The 16,724-nt window shown below is 32.3% G+C and overlaps 1 protein-coding gene across 2 annotated transcripts; it reads right to left on the reverse strand.

Annotated features, from left to right (window-relative positions):
• Window positions 1–256: 256 nt before the first annotated feature.
• Mcad (Medium-chain acyl-CoA dehydrogenase) lies at window positions 257–15,940 on the reverse strand. 2 transcript variants are annotated; one of them, XM_089649955.1, is made up of 9 exons: window positions 15,798–15,940; window positions 15,590–15,686; window positions 11,452–11,619; window positions 9,983–10,083; window positions 6,398–6,478; window positions 2,932–3,171; window positions 2,309–2,449; window positions 904–1,093; window positions 257–642 (listed from the first exon to the last, which is right to left on the reverse strand). In XM_089649955.1, the coding sequence occupies exons 1-9, from the start codon at window positions 15,813–15,815 to the stop codon at window positions 410–412; spliced, it is 1,269 nt and encodes a 422-aa protein (XP_089506081.1). In that variant the 5' UTR covers window positions 15,816–15,940; the 3' UTR covers window positions 257–409. The 2 variants fall into 2 exon arrangements, with proteins under 2 accessions (XP_089506081.1, XP_089506083.1); XM_089649957.1 differs by lacking the exon at window positions 9,983–10,083 and adding an exon at window positions 10,214–10,314.
• Between the last annotated feature and the right edge of the window lie 784 nt (window positions 15,941–16,724).

The raw sequence follows: 16,724 nt of genomic DNA on the forward strand, positions 1-16,724 counted from the left end.
ACCATCTGCACATCCTTTTCTCAGTCTTATTGAAAATACTACTTACTGAGTTTTACCTCTATAGTGGCAATATCAACTATTACTACTGACATAATGACAGTGAGGGGGGGGGGCGGTCCCATTTGCTTATGCCCATCTTTCTTTTATGTGCAAATTTGTGAATATGAATGAAATTTCTGAATAATTTATTTGGCAGAACTTATTGATGATAAGGAAAAACTAGGGAATGCTGAAGTAAATATAAATAATGTAACACTTTGGTATTGTTGGATATAAAAATATATTTTTAATGAATACATACAAAACAATGACGATACACGAGGAGTTATGATTGAAATAATGTTTGGAAAAAAAAAATTGAAATTATATAAACAGATTTTTTTTTTAATAGATACAATTATGGGATAAATTACTGCTTCTGCTTTTGTCTTTCAATTAATTCCCTAGAAATAATAAGGCGTTGGATTTGAGAGGTTCCCTCATAGATTTGGTAGATCTTGGCGTCCCTCATGAGTTTCTCCACAGGGTATTCGGTGTTGAATCCGTTGCCGCCGAAAACTTGCACAGCGTCGGAGGCGATCTTGTTGGCCACTTCGGAGGCATGCAGCTTGGCCACCGAAGCAGAGAGTGTGTTCTTACGACCTAGAAAAACAATATTTTCATATGGATGCCCAGTACTAAACTATCAAGCCATTCATCAACACACTCTTAGCTACATTTGTACACTGTCTTTTTTATGAAATATGTATACAGTAGAACGCGTAATTCGAAATTTTCGCCAAAAAAATAACCACAGAAAATTTTTTCATACAAAATGGTTTTTTAATTCGAAATTTATTTGTGTCCACGCACGAAAATTTGTTTATGTGATTAGAAAAATTCGATTTTTGCGAAAATAAATACCATGGTCGACATCCCAAGCAGCGCGCTGCCAGGCCAGTCGGGCGGTCTCCACGCCTACAGCCATATCAGCCAGCAGGAAGGACACTCCTTGGTGGTGGGCAATGGGCACTCCGAAGGTCTTTCTCTCCAAGGCGTATTTGGTGGCTTCGTCTAGGGCTCTCTGGGCCAGGCCGGTAGCACCAGCTGCCACCTGAAATATTGAAAAATTTTCTTAACATATTTTATAGGATCCCTTAAAGAACGACCGTCACCGAGATGTTTATTTGATGAAACGTATTTTATATTTAATTTAATATATCAATAAATATATTGCATATCGGTTGCCTAGCAAATTTTAGTCCAGGGTATGATTAATTAATAATTAAAAAAAAAAAAATTTTTAAACATTTCACCGGTTTGATTATTATACAAATTCTATACCAATCGAAAGTATGAAACCCATAGAATATGCAAACGTTAGGTTGCCTACTCTTTTCCGGTCACAACTCTCAGGTTGCCATGTATAAACAGGTAAATCGAAAAAGCATTTTGCACCGGTCTGATTATTGAATAAAAATTATATGAAATTTAATGGACGGACAGCTGCTATGCTTTGTCCTCTTCTATCGCATGGGATGGTTGGTTGGGACCTCTCAGTCGCACACGAGAATTCGCGGCAATCTTTCAAAAAGTTTTAGTTTTCAAAATTCGACAACCGGAATTCGGGACTGATTTTTAGCAGGCAACCTTATACCATCGTGTTCATAATGAAATAATCTTTAATTTCATATAATTTTTATTCAATAATCAGACCGGTGCAAAATGCTTTTTCGATTTACCTGTTTATACATGGCAACCTGAGAGTTGTGACCGGAAAAGAGTAGGCAACCTAACGTTTGCATATTCTATGGGTTTCATACTTTCGATTGGTATAGAATTTGTATAATAATCAAACCGGTGAAATGTTTAAAAAATTTATTTTTTTTAATTATTAATTAATCATACCCTGGACTAAAATTTGCTAGGCAACCGATATGCAATATATTTATTGACATATTAAATTAAATATAAAATACGTTTCATCAAATAAACATCTCGGTGACGGTCGTTCTTTAAGGGATCTTAGACTATTACATGACATTTAAAACACCGTTTATCAATGTAGAGTACCTACACATACAATTAGAGTTCTGCCACTGTGAGTAAAGTTGGCACCTTGCTTTCTGAGAGAAAGTGTGTTGTTAGATAGAGGGAGAGGTTACTACAATATTTTCAGCAGTATGCCCATGCATAGCCTTTTCTACAAGTCATTGAGATCTGACTGCCAGTGTCAAAAGCATAAGTGAATATAAAAGACTATTCGTGAATCAACAAGTTCTGTATGACAGTTTAGTGATAATATTATTTGGTGAATTATTTAACTTACTGGGGGTCTGGTCTTGTCGAAAGCACCCATGGCAATCTTGAAGCCAGCGCCTTCTCCAATCAAGACATTCTCCTTAGGTACGCGGACATCTTCGAATGTGATGCCACGGGTGTCGGATGCGCGCTGTCCCATGTTGATTTCCTGACAATAAAGAACATATATTAATACATACAGAGATCACTACGTATTTCATTCAAAAAAATATATAGGTAAAATTTTTATATAACATATTTTCAGCTCAAACCCAGTAATAGAAAATATTTGGTAATAATCAATGCCGCAACAAAAACTAATAAGGATTTCGAATAAATCTTTTATTCACTCTAACATATAGGCATATTATAGAAAGTTTGCAAAAATGTCTTGAGCAATCACTTGCCCTAATATGCATATATTATAAAACCTAAAAGTATGGGATAAACGGTGAAGCTATAGGTGAAGCCATTTGCTTCAAACTGCAGTAAGCAGTTCAATTATATGTTTCCTTATTTATATTTTGAGGAATGATATTAATTAAATCGAATGACCAAATCGAAAACTGAACACCCATCTCTGGAGCGCATTATTTTGTAATTTTTTTAAAGATAAAAATTATTTATTCTGCATATTTAAAGGTACAATACCTTCCTGCCGGGGGTAAGTCCGGGGGTGTCCCTTTCGACGATGAACCCGGTGAAGGCCTTGCTAGCGGGGCACTTGGGGTCTGACGAGGTACGCGCCAGAACAAAGTACCAGTTGGCTACTCCTCCGTTGGTGATCCACATCTTCTGGCCATTGATGACCCATTCATCTCCCTTCTTCTCAGCACGGGTCTTGACTCCATTGACATCAGAACCCGCTCCGGGTTCAGTCACACAATAAGCCTACATCACGCAATCATATTATAAGCATACATTTTAGTAATACGTAAAAGTACCATCAGTGAACTTTGCACAACACGTATAATATCTCATTATGGTTCTAATCTAGAAATGGATTACTAAAGCATAAGTTACACAACATATGAGGTAGGTACATAATTTGAAAACATTATCTGATTAAAAGCTCAAAGTGCAAGTATGTACTTTTATATGGCATTGTGTTGGATGAAATAAATAATAATCTATTAAATTGAAAATTATAAATTATGTACTTCATAACAAGCAAGGCAGGTTCAATAATAATAATAATAATGAAAGATAACATAATACAGTATTTGTCCATAAACCACCAGATTATAAAGCCATAAATTGAGTAATGGACCAGAGGGACTTTATACATATTGTGTTCAAATAATTAAGAGAAGTGAGATAAAAAGGATACTTGAATATTTCTATGTAAAATATAATATTTTAAAAACGTTAAAGATGAAAAGGCCGCCAAAAGTGGCATTATTTCCGTAAATTGAAAAATAGCACCATTGTGATGAAACTATTTCACAAAAATTTCAGTAAACCATAATAAATTTTTTTACTCAGAGTCACATTCGACTATTTATCACAGAGCAAACACAAAAAGAAAGCCAACTACTTTGTACATGTATTCTAATAAAATGTTTTGAAAAAAAGAAGGATGTATAAAATGATTTTATTAAATCAAAAAAAATCATTAAGTACCTGTTGAATTATGTTTGAGCCAATGAAACGTTTTAAAATTAGGGATTTCACCAGGAAACCAGCAAAACTTATATTTATAAAACACTTCAGTGTAGATGTTTAGTATCACAAGATTAGAGAAGTCGGACCATTTATTTTTTGAATTTCTCAGGAACAAAATTTATGACACAATTTTGATATTAATGACATTGAGCAGCTTGGAATGTTTTCTGTAGTCAAAAATCACCCTTATTCAGGCAGAATGCAAACAATTTCATGTTTAAATTTTTACATGCAGGAAACACTTTGTTTTTAATTTTAATAAAATAACTTGTTTTAATACCACTTTGCCGGTTGGTTTTATATAATAATAATATATACAATAAAGTGGTATTAAAAACAAAGTTATTTTATTTGAATTATTATTTTTTTTTTCTGCCAGAATGAAGACGGTCTAAATAATTTAAAAGAACAGAGGTAACAGCAATAGTACAAATTCAGATCAATGTAAGTAGTCACAAATATTACGGATAATATATTTTATTCTAAATTTACTGCAAGCCACAACCTGAAAATATATATTCGAGTACTTAAAAGCCAAGTGACAAATTCAAAGAAATTAATAATAAAAAAAAACGCTTTACAAATGATATATAGATCTTTTAGAATTATTGTGTTGAATAAATAAATCTGGATAGAAGATAAAATAACAGTAAGAAGTAAAAGCAGACTTTTATGTTATTATATTTAATTATGTAATAGATAGAAACTATAAATTGAAAGGCTGAAAACCACATAAACGACAAAATATTGTATAGCTAAAGTGCGCCCCTAAAATTTATTCTGAATGCGGTTTCTTTGGTTTTCATATCATAAAACCAATGTTTAATTATTCTGCTAATTTTGGCAAGAATCAGGTTATTTTTGTTAAATCAAAATATACAGTAATAAAGGAAAAATACATTTTATAGTAAAAAAGCGCGTATGTATGCATAAAAAGTTATTTTCTCTTTACTTTTCAGGTCGTAAATTTTAGATTTTACTGATTTAAACTCGTGTACATGGGTATAACATAAATAAAAAGATATTATTACTTGTTTCAATTTTTTACATAGCTAAACTACAACAGATTGGGATAATATCGCAAGGAATAGTTATGAATGGTACAGAGGCCAGTGTCAGGCAGAAATCACTTATTTAAAAAAATTTAAAAGTATGACAGCAGTTGAATTATGTATTTAACCTACCACAATCAAATTTCATTGAAAACAATCAGTATTGCACTGTTCATCTTATTTTTCTTAGTAATAAGACAAAGATTAGTAGTTTTATAGTAAAGAAAAACAAACATTACCTGGTTATGAATAACCTGACAATATTTGAAAATCTTTTACTACCACCACAGTAAGCGTAAAATGTTGCTTGTGTCGTGATGGAAGACTTAGCCAGCACAGGAATCGAACACACGACGCCTGGGTGGGACCAAAACGCAGTGCCCTGACCGGCCAAAGTAGTTTATATTATATTAAGTCTTACCAGTATAAAACATAAATATGAACATTGTTTATCGACAAAATTTTGCAAAATGTTAATTAAAAAACCGCCATGTCAAATAAATATCGCACTTTGAAATAAATTTTATCTTTACACTTACTGTTGAGGATTACTTTAATCATCTTCCATCTTCTTAATCTCAATGCTATATCTCCATTTTCCGCCACTTACAGAATTAGCACTGTTAAAAAGAGGGAACTTGGAGTAAATATAAATCTTATTATTATTAGTCTACTCATATTCTTGGTCCGACTCTCTTAAATGTAAAATTATAACATCTACATAGTTCTAGTGTTCATTTTTTATTTAAAAAAATATTTCATATTTTTCTCTGTAGCTCTCAATATTATACTTTTGCATATTTATTGTTTATCAGTATAAATTATAATAGTATCAACACAGGTCTGCTAAAGTATTCATAATATGTTTATACTTTAGTCTATAATTTATATGGATAATTTTGGAATTTTGTAATGCATACACCGTCAATAATGACCAAAATTTACAATTGGCCCCAGATATGTATTTGTATGTTATTAGCCAAATGCACAGACGCATGTACCCGGTAAGATCAATAGGTAACCACTAGGCAGGGGGGAGTTGGGTGAAGTTTGTATAGGAAATAGTAAAGCTGGACATGCCCCAAGAAAAGAAGAAAGAAAATCACAACTTCCATAGACTGCACACCCCTGCTAATTAGATTACATAATATTACGTAAGGAATACAGTTAATTTTATTCATACTCATTGTATGCAGTGGCAGCTAGTAACTTATTTGTGATTTTTCATGATGAAGAGGTAGACATTTAGGCTATTCAGCAAAATATAATTTTCTGATCTTAGCCACTAGCATTACTCTACTAGCAAGACTCCGCTGATTTCATATGTAGATTTACTATAGCATGTGAATGCGAGACAAGTGTAAATAAAAGAGTGTATTAAATTTATTAAAGGGACTTACGGCAAGCAGTGGTTCCTCTATCAGACGTCCAAGGTAGTTCTTCTGTTGTTCCTTGGTACCAGCAATGAGAACTGGAGTTTGCTGAAAAATTAAATAAACCTATAAGAATACATATTTTTCACAATTTTATTTTAGTGACTAAATTTCAAAGATTAAACTGAAGGAATTTACTAACAAGTTATGAAAGAACAAAATTGTTTGCCACAAACTGCCAAATTATTTATTAGGATGAATTTACTTTGAATAGCCAAACTTACTTTTAGTAAGCTTCTGCAGGTAAAAATTAACATTTATTTAGGTATACAATTTACAAAAATAAATCATTTTATTATTTACTTAATTTGGAAAATATTGTACAAAATAAACAAATATGTACCATTAACACACAGTAAATTAATAATAAATCACACATTTTAAGTGTAACACAGGACTGAGGATTATGTCTGTATCGGCCAGAACACCGTATCTTTGCCTCTCATTACTTATATTTTAGATTTGGATTTTTTTCAGAACCGACGATTTATTTATGTATAGTGGAACTTCTCATAACGAGTTTAATTCATTCCAGAAACTTCCTTGTCATGCGAAACACTCGTTAAGTGAAACAATTTTTCCCATATAAGTCAACGTAAAATACTATAATGCATACCATGCCAATTTTACAATTTAATTTACAATACACAATTTTTAACGCTTATCAAATAAAATTACATACTTAGAAATTGTTAATGAGTGTAACAACCTGGAATGCGATTACGACTTGCAAAATAAAAAATAAAAAAACGAAATAACTAGTTTATTATTTATGAATTTATGACAAATAATTCATTATTTTTTACTAGAAAGCTGTCCAGAGACATTTTTGTTTTTTCGTGAAAATGTGACACAGCATTACCATTGAATCAATTTATAGAACGCATAGCCACCTCCTTGTTAGGATGATGCTTCTCAATGTAGGATGCAACAGTTTCCCATTCTCTTATTGCGCCAGAAGATTGTTGCTCTACTACTTCCTCCTCATCCACTAACAAACTCTCCTCCGTAACTTCTTGCTGTGAAACACATTGCAACTCCATAAGCTCTTTGGTGGTCAGTTCTTGATTGTGCTCTTCCACAAGCTCATCAAAGTCACATCATCCTTGACTGTAGACTCCAGGGGGTACTGTTTCAAACCCCTTAAAATCACATTCGACAATGCTCTAGGGTCCCCTTGGTAACCCATTCCTACACCTTGTCAATCATTTCGAGTGCTAACCGGAGACTGACGCACCAGCGCAGAAGTCCCGGCTCACAACCTGCTCAGCGTGAAGATGGGACTTGCCATTTCCCAATTATTCATTATGCGAAATGTCACTCGTTAAGAGAGCATTATTTTAATCATCTGTTTTGTTCGTTATGCAAATTACTCGTTATAGGAGGTGATCGTTCCATTGTATCTAAATAAAGTATTTACAGATTGTATTGACAAAATATTTGTACATTGTGTAATAGCAAATGATTGTATGAATTATAAGCCAGAATAATATAATATTCGGTGATTGCTCATTGTAGGCGTAAACTCGCTATTGCCGTGATCATTACAACTAAATTAGACTGTGTTTTGATTTTTGTCTTTCAAATAATTTTACAGCAATTCAATTTTTTTAAATAAATTAGTTTAAAGCTCTCGTATTTATTTTGTGGGTTTAATACTACATTACATACATATCCCGTCGCATAGGTGTTATGAAGTCGCTACTAAATATTTATTTTTCTCAATGAAATAATTATTTTTCATTTGATTCAATATTTGACCTTAAGGCGATGCCATACGTAGTAATGCAAAATCATGTGTTTTTGGTTTGAAAATTTGGTCGCCTAGAAATGTTTTAGATGCTTTAATTAAATACTGCGAGTAGAATACATCTTGGCCTTTGAAATAATCGAGTATTTTTAGATGAGTCTTTTTATAAGCCCAGAAAAAAATAATGTATAAGGCCTATGAAAACTGCTTTAAAGTTCAAAATCTCCTACTTACGAACCCATTTTCGGTTATGATTTTATTGTATAATGTGGAAAATTAAGTTATTTATAAAATGATCGAAAAAAAATTTAATATTTATGCCTGAACATTCACAAAATAAAATAAAAGGCACTTTTTGGCCATGTTTTTTTCTTGCGTAAATCAAAACAGGCGGATGGTGTTAAGCGGGAATTTAAACCTTATCGCCATCTACGTAAGGGTTGTTATTGATAGCGGCTCAATTTAAAATATTACACGACGTAGTGCATCGCCTTAATTTACTTTTATGTCAACATTCAAAGTGTGGTTAAAACTATTGTAATAATGAAACTATACATCTAATAACAGCTTAATTTTGTAGACAAAACATATTAAATATATTACAAATTAAAGATTTAACCCAACAATAATGTGAATGAAAATATGGTCACTTGGACCCGTGAATGTGTAACGTCATTTCATAGATACGTAGGTGAAAAAATAATGATAGGACGCCAAAAGTTTTGACTAAGAGGGTATCTCAATGAAAACAGCCCAGAGGCCGACCGAGGTAAGGGTGGCTAGACTGCATGGAAGATAATTGGAGCAGCATGAGAAGGACGGAGGACTGGGGCGAGTGGCAAAGGACCGCCATAACCAGTGAAGAATATTTATTTGTGAAGGAGGCCAAATCCCACCCCGCTATGTAGCAATGTGATGATGATAATGTAGGTGAAAAAATGTTTAATTGAATATTTGTCAATGTAAATAAACGTTACTAGGATATTAATTCTAAAATACAATCCAGTAACCCAATTAAATAAATTATGCAAGATACAATCACCAATTAAAGTTAGATAATTAATGTTAAAAGATCAATTGGCTATGGAATGCATTACATATACATTATAGGAATGTAACAGTATGAGTATCCAATTTACAAAATAAAGCAGATTACAGACAACAATCTGTCTAATCTATATCAAGATTTTACATAACAGAAAAAAACTGATTATTATCCAGTTGAAAATCCTAGATTATGCATAATGTATCCACTTTGAGGTGTTTGGAGGTACAAAGAGTAACTTTTGCATTGGTTAAATGAGTCAAAAAGTTGTCATACTCTATTACGCTTTATTTTTAAAAAAAATTGTGAGAATATTTTGACATGCAGCGGATGTCTGATTTCAGGTCGAAAGGGTGAACAGCTCATAGAAGATTTGCCATGAACTATTGAGTAATTTTACATTGATGATCAAATCAAATATGTACAAAATGTACATTTATATGTAGCAAGGAAAGAGTATTCGATAATAGATCATTACCAGATATTCAATCCAGATTATAATCAGTCCATGTATGTGGCACTAAACAAGTAAATAGATATATATTTATTCTTTTTATTGTAACACATTTTATATTTACAAATATTATTTCAATTAATATTAATTATGGAACTTTAAGTGCACTTTGTTAAATGAAAGGAAATTTTTAATCAGTTCAGCGTTCAGAAAATTCTAATTTCATATAAATAATTCTTGTGAATGTGGTAATTTTTACAAGTAACATATACATAAAAAAGCAATGAAAAAGCATTCACTCACACCAAGTCCACTAGCTTCCATGGCTGTCATGATGCCAGAACAACCATATGACAACTCTTCAGCGATCAAGCAGCCATCAAAGACACCTAAATTTAACCCACCTGCAAAACAGTACACAGAACATATATAACATACAAATAAAAGCATATGAAACATTTATGGTTAATGTTAAGCAAGACCCAGCAATATCCAGAAACCCAACGTAGAATCGAAAGGTTTGTGTTCACTTACACCCAAACCGGAAGCTCGGATACATTGCATTATCCCGGAGCAGCCATAGGCGAGAATTTCATCCAACAGACATCCATCAAAGACACCCGTGTCTAAACCACCTGTGTTATAATTCATATATTATGAATACATTAGTAATTTAAAAGTCAAACATTTCATAAGATTTGTAATCTGCAGATCTGGGAAAAAGACCGTGTGATAAATTATGTAACACAATTTTTTTAAATGAATAAGTTCAATAAAATTGTTTTTACCAATGTAGAAACTAGCCAAAAGAGAACCTTAGAGTGACTAGTTTTTAAATTCCGCATAGTTTACAAAAATGTAGTACTCTCACAGTAATTCACTGCTCGATTATCCGACAACTACATACAATAATCCGACAACTACACACGATTATCTAATAACAGTTTGAAAATTTGCTAATTGAAAGCACAAAATCAAGCTCTATAATTTGCACGTATTCATATATCCAATTCAGTAGTCTTCTGTGTGCCTAAGATCGATAGCGGTGTTTGTTTGTTTTTACAAAATACCTGTTTAAATTTGAAGAAAATTGTTTGTATGGACTGAAATTCACCGATTTCTGGTTTTTAGGGTGACCATTAATGAGAGCACTGTATCTACACTAGCAATGTCCCTGACTGTGTGTGTGTATGTATCTGTAGCTCTAGTTGTGTTTTCTTTTATTTTATTTAAACCGGAGGACGGATTTTAATATAACAATTTAAGGAAAATAGGTTAAACACTTCAAGCCACAGTTTTTGAGAATGTTAGGTAGTTTAATATTGGCTTGCTTCAAGGAACAATGTGGTAAAATGAAATCAGCTATTAAAGATAGTTTTCATACAATAACCTGAAGTATTGTGGAGAAAATGTTGGTGTAATAGAAAAAACTGTATAGGAGACATGAGTATGTATACTTCCAGAACTAAGATGGACTTTCACCAAGAACATTGTGAAAAAGATGGCCACCACACAAAGAGCAATGCTAGGTATCTCTTTGCAAAATAGAAAGGTGAATGAGTGGAGCATTTAAGGTGGAACCTCAAGTGGAAATAAATATAAAAATATTATGAGCTGGATTTTGTCTTTATTATCTCCAGTATAGTATATTCATTTTATGGTTAAATATTTAAAATGTTTGCAGTCGATATACATATATAAAGAATTCCTTCAATTTGGAAACTTATAAAATAAAATTCAGATTGTAAAGAGAGAAAGAGAGTGTTACGTACCGCAGTGGGAGGGAACATGTCCGTTCATGAGTCCGAGGGCCCACGCCTTCTTAACAATGTCCCAGGGGAAAGCCCCACTCTTGTCGTACTCGGCGGCACGGGGTATGATCTCCTCCCGGGTGAACTTCTTGGCCATCTCCTGCAGGGCCAGCTGGTCTTCATTTAAATCTGCATAATAGTACAAATAATGTTATAATAATTCACTCCATAGAATGCATTCCATAAATGGCGAAGATACAAAAAAAAAATGTATTCTGAAAAATAAATTTTACAATTAGTCGAAAAACTAACTGAAATTGGAAAATAAATTGTGAGTTTCAAACCAGTATGTAAAAGTACATATTTATAGAGATCAATAAACACCCATTCTGAATATATGTATAAGTTGTATTAAAAATAATTATGTATAGAATTAATAAATCGTTATTTAAAAATGGATAAAATGTTGTTTAGCATCACTGCATCGGCAGCTTCTGAACGGTGTTAGGAAGAGAAAAAGCCACGCTTTATATAGAAAATCAAGAAGTTAACCACAGAAGAATCATAATCTACTCTCTTATGAAACCAAAGGTCTGACCGCAATTTGAGAAAAAAATTATGAAAGTTTGTGAATTTATTATTTTTATGTAAAACAATAAAAAATAGTGGTGACCATATTGTTAATAATACTGATAAAATATGTAATTTTAGTTCATTGTTTAGATGAAAAAACGTGAGTTGAGCCATTTTTAAAACTTTTTAATGTTTGCATTATAAACCAAAAATTTTATGTTAATTTCTAATAACAAAATTTGAAAGGGTATTTTATCTTCTTTAAAAAACACTTAGTTTTCACATACATGCAGAAATATTCCATTAATTTGGATTTTATTGCAAAGTAGAAATACACAAAAATTCACCGACCTTTATGAAATATAACAGTCGATATGCCAGAGGCCTGAGGGGTTAATAGATCATTATAATGTATTTCCATCACAAATTGTCAAAAATAGAAACATGAATTAAATCAAATTTAATAATGTTTTTACTAACTTGTGTAAGTAATTTAGTGTTATTATGGTGATAGCTGTTTCAGCATTCACTCAAAAATAATTGTAACAGCCATTGGCTGGGTGGAGGAAATTTTTTGGAGGAATTTGTAAAATTCATCAAATTTCAAAATTGATTTTGAAGTCCTGTGAAGCAACTGGCTCACAATGATATCACAACAGAACATGAATAGAACCTTCATAGATTGTGTAAATCAACTTTGAAATTTGAAGAATTGTTCAAATTCCGTGAAACAACCCGTCCTAAGACAGTAGTCAATTAAATATACATCATTAATTAATCATTTTTAGTGTTACTGTGACGGTTCCTAATTTCAACTAATTCCTGAGCTCTGGTATTACCAGCCATTGCGCCCGCAGTCCTGCTCCATGGTTAAAGAAGAGTTTTTCACCCTAATAAAACGCCCCTGGCCTTTTAATAAGAAATCCCAGTATGTCTAAATTATTTTTTTTGTCAATGTTGACCACCAAATTTATGGCGTGTAAAGTGTGAAGGAAGTCACTTCCTTAGAGAGACTCCATCAAGGGAGCCAAGGGGTCGATAAAAACAAAGATAGTTTTTGGTTATGTATCATATTATTTGTAAAACAATGTAAACAAGAACTCAAACGTAAGTATGCATATCTTATTATGCTAACATGTATCTCCCTCAAACCAGTTATATGGCATAATGTTGACTTAATTAACATGGCTATACAAGTGGAATTTGAAACTCATTTTTAATGTTTCCATTATACATACAATTGGCTAAAAATCTATAATATGAACAATAAATGTCTTTAAAATGAATAACAATATTATCTTTAGTCTTTACTATAAAGTAGAAAATCTGTGTGAGAAGCAAAAATCTCAAGTGGAGAGCTAAGTGAAATTGGTAATGATTTTTAAGTCAACCCAACTATGTATTTGAATACTCTAGGCTATTTCCAAAATATAAGTTTATCAATACTAATCTGTAGAGATAATATAATAAATGGCATGAACCACTCCCGTAAAACTCCAAAAGCTATTCAAGTACTGATATTTAAAAATGAGTATTATTATTATAATATCATTACATGCCATGTTTAATAATTATTGATATTTTTTCAATGCAATGTTTACCACCTCTATGATGTATTCTGATAAACAATTAAATATAATTGATAAATTAATGATGATATTATTCACACAATACAGTTCAATGCGTCCCCAAATCTTTCAGATAAGAACAAAACTTTGCCCTTAGATATTATCTTATTGAAACAAGGTTTACCTGATAAAAATATTGGCATAACAATTATTATTTTTCCGCAATAAATTAATCATAACATTTTTTAACAGGCCTCTAGACCATGACTTGCAAAATTCCCAGGTTTATCATTAAATAACAATAAATATCACTCATGAAGTTCACAGCAGATATGGAAGCAATCATCATTATGTTTTTACTGTGTGGCATTCAAAACAAACTAAAAAACTAACTGTTACATGAATTATAATGTTATTTTGACTGCTAACTTTAAAAAACACTTTTCAAAAGTAATTTATCTAATCCTTAACTATTAATCTATCTATATAAAGAATAATGTCTGTGGCGGGCAACGTGGCTTTGCTTTTCATACAAATCATGTTTTATTCCGAGATAGATGAAATTTCACACACTTGGAAGGAATGTCCCGGTGTGGATTGGTTTTTTAAAAGATCTACAATTTTATTCTGGATTGATGAAAATTTGCAGTCTTGACTTTCAAAACAGGAAAAAGAACACTTTCTATGTGATATTTCAAAAATCAACTCCCACCCCCTTTTCCCACCCCTAGCAAAATTTTGATACTCCTGAAAAGAAGAGGTTTTGCAAATTTAGCCAACTAAAGCGGGACATCAATAGCATGTCATTTCATCACACGGTTGATTGTATTGGTGTATTTGTTTCCGATTTTTAACAAAAATCTCAGATTTTTAATTGAATTTGAAAACTATGTAAAATATTATTTTTTAATTCAGTGCATAAATGTATAACGCAGGAATACCTAAAATCTGAACCCAGAATTTATTATATTTATAGAGTTATTAAAGTTATTATAAGCAATGCGTAATAAATACACACCACAGATAAGGAAAGGTTAACTACCGCGGCAGTACTGCCAACATCTGAATTCTAAAAAACTGTGTGTTAAGGCAACACCCAGGGGATTTCAGCTTGTAATTAATTAAGATGACTTTTGAAGAATTTCTGTTTTTTCCCACCATTCCCATAAATAGATAAACTAATAGTTGAGTTATTGAAACAATCCATAAAGTCGTTTCCTTTGCAAGGGTCGGCAGATAGAAAGGGAATTCCACTTCCATCAATTATGACACTGACATCTCACTTCAACAATGTTCATTTATGTTCTCATAAACAATACTATTCTACTTTTTAGACTGTAGACAGGAGCTTTGATATATTCCTGGGACATTCCCGGGTACTTCCATGACTTATACGTCTTATATTCTCTTCACACTCCTAACAATCTTTAATGCTAATAACGTTTTCACTATTGACATAACCATAGTCATATATTATTTCCTTATTACAGTCTTAGTAATATGGAAAAACCGGATTCTAACTTCACTTGCAAGTGCATACGAACTTTAACTTGATTGACTAGTGCCAACAGACTCATTGAATAAAAGGAGGGTAACCATTTACCTAACCGCTGCACTTTTAGCCACTGATGATGGTAATTTCACTTGTTTTCAACTTTATTACTAAAAGAAACAACTATTTAAGTCGGGAGAAATGGTAAAAGAAGCATTGAAATCAATTTTTTAGTCGAAGTTGAAAATTTCCCTTACAAAATGATCTCTTTGCTGCCATTTGGGCTTTTTTTAGTATCGAAATGTTTTTGAAAGTTTAGTTTCAATCTAAATACGCATAAGTGACTTCACAAACCCAAACCAAGAACCTAATAATCTATTTTAGGCACGTAAATGGTTATTTATTGTAGTACTTGTTGAAACGAAGCGTAATTTCAAGAATATGTGGCTAAAAGTGCGGCGGTTAGGTAAACACTTACCAAAACGAGTTTATGTAATCAAAACCGAATGAATTATTATCGTCTTACCGAAGCACATGCCACCAGGTCCGTTTTGCGGGGCACTTTGTAACTTGGAAGAAGTAGACAAGGACCTTATCGCAGGGCGTTGGATGATCTTAGAAAGCTAAAAGAAAAAAATATTACGAATTACACACATATCGATAAACTAACACAGTTCAAAATTTATGTCAACGCACACAAACAAATTATAAATTTTATTTAGACTTTTAATTACCTTGATAATTGAAGCCATTTTGCGTTGGGTAATAGATAATAACCAGCCGGGGGAAATGGTTAATAACAACTGTCCTTAAATAAACCACTAACTGTCCAAAAAGCCGTCGCCGTCAGCTAATACAAAACAGGAAAAATAAATGTTTAACCAATTCAGTGATGCCATACCGCGAAAATAAAAATGGTAGATTTGGGAAAATTTTCGGTAGATTAGAGACGAAATAGGTAGAATTTCAGAATGGATTTGTATGGGGTATGATTTGTATGCTCACTCAGTACTGGATTCCTCACTTATTTTTTTCTAATCCATGGGGGGGGGAGTTGCCAGGGAATTTCAGAGAAGAATAATGGCCCCACAAAATTTCAAATTGTTTATTATAAATGATTCCCCACAATATTTTTTCAAATCCGTGGGGGGAGGGGGTGGCTAGGGAATTTCGGAAGACAGCTCAGTTCCGGTCCAGAGAATTTCTAAAAGAGAAAATTCTCCACATTGTGATTTTCTCAAAAATTCTGTATCTTTTTACTGATTTCGATAAATTTTCTAGAATTTCGGTAGATTTAAAAAAAATTCGCTATTTTTTCGAAAAATTTCGGTTCTTTTTTTGCGAATTTCGGTAGATATTTGCCAAAATCGGTAGATCTACCGAAATTTCGGTAGTTATGGCATCGCTGAACGAATTCCCTCCTGGCAGATTAAAGTCCAAGGCAGAGGAAAATAGAAATAATACATAGATAAAATATGATCCACAATGAACTCCGTGACAGTCCAGTTTAGGTAGTTTATAAAAAGGTTCAATCCAACACCAAATGTGAAATCATGTGATTTTTATATCGAGTTCTACACGAAAAGTAGCTATTAAAGCCGAAATTTGCGTACGCATTATTAGAATGTGACATTGCGTTTTCTTTATTATTTTTATACTTA

This window comes from Hesperophylax consimilis, chromosome 31 (assembly GCF_061612785.1).
Source record: "Hesperophylax consimilis isolate HC1 chromosome 31, BYU_Hcon_1.0, whole genome shotgun sequence".
NCBI lineage: Eukaryota > Metazoa > Arthropoda > Insecta > Trichoptera > Limnephilidae > Hesperophylax > Hesperophylax consimilis.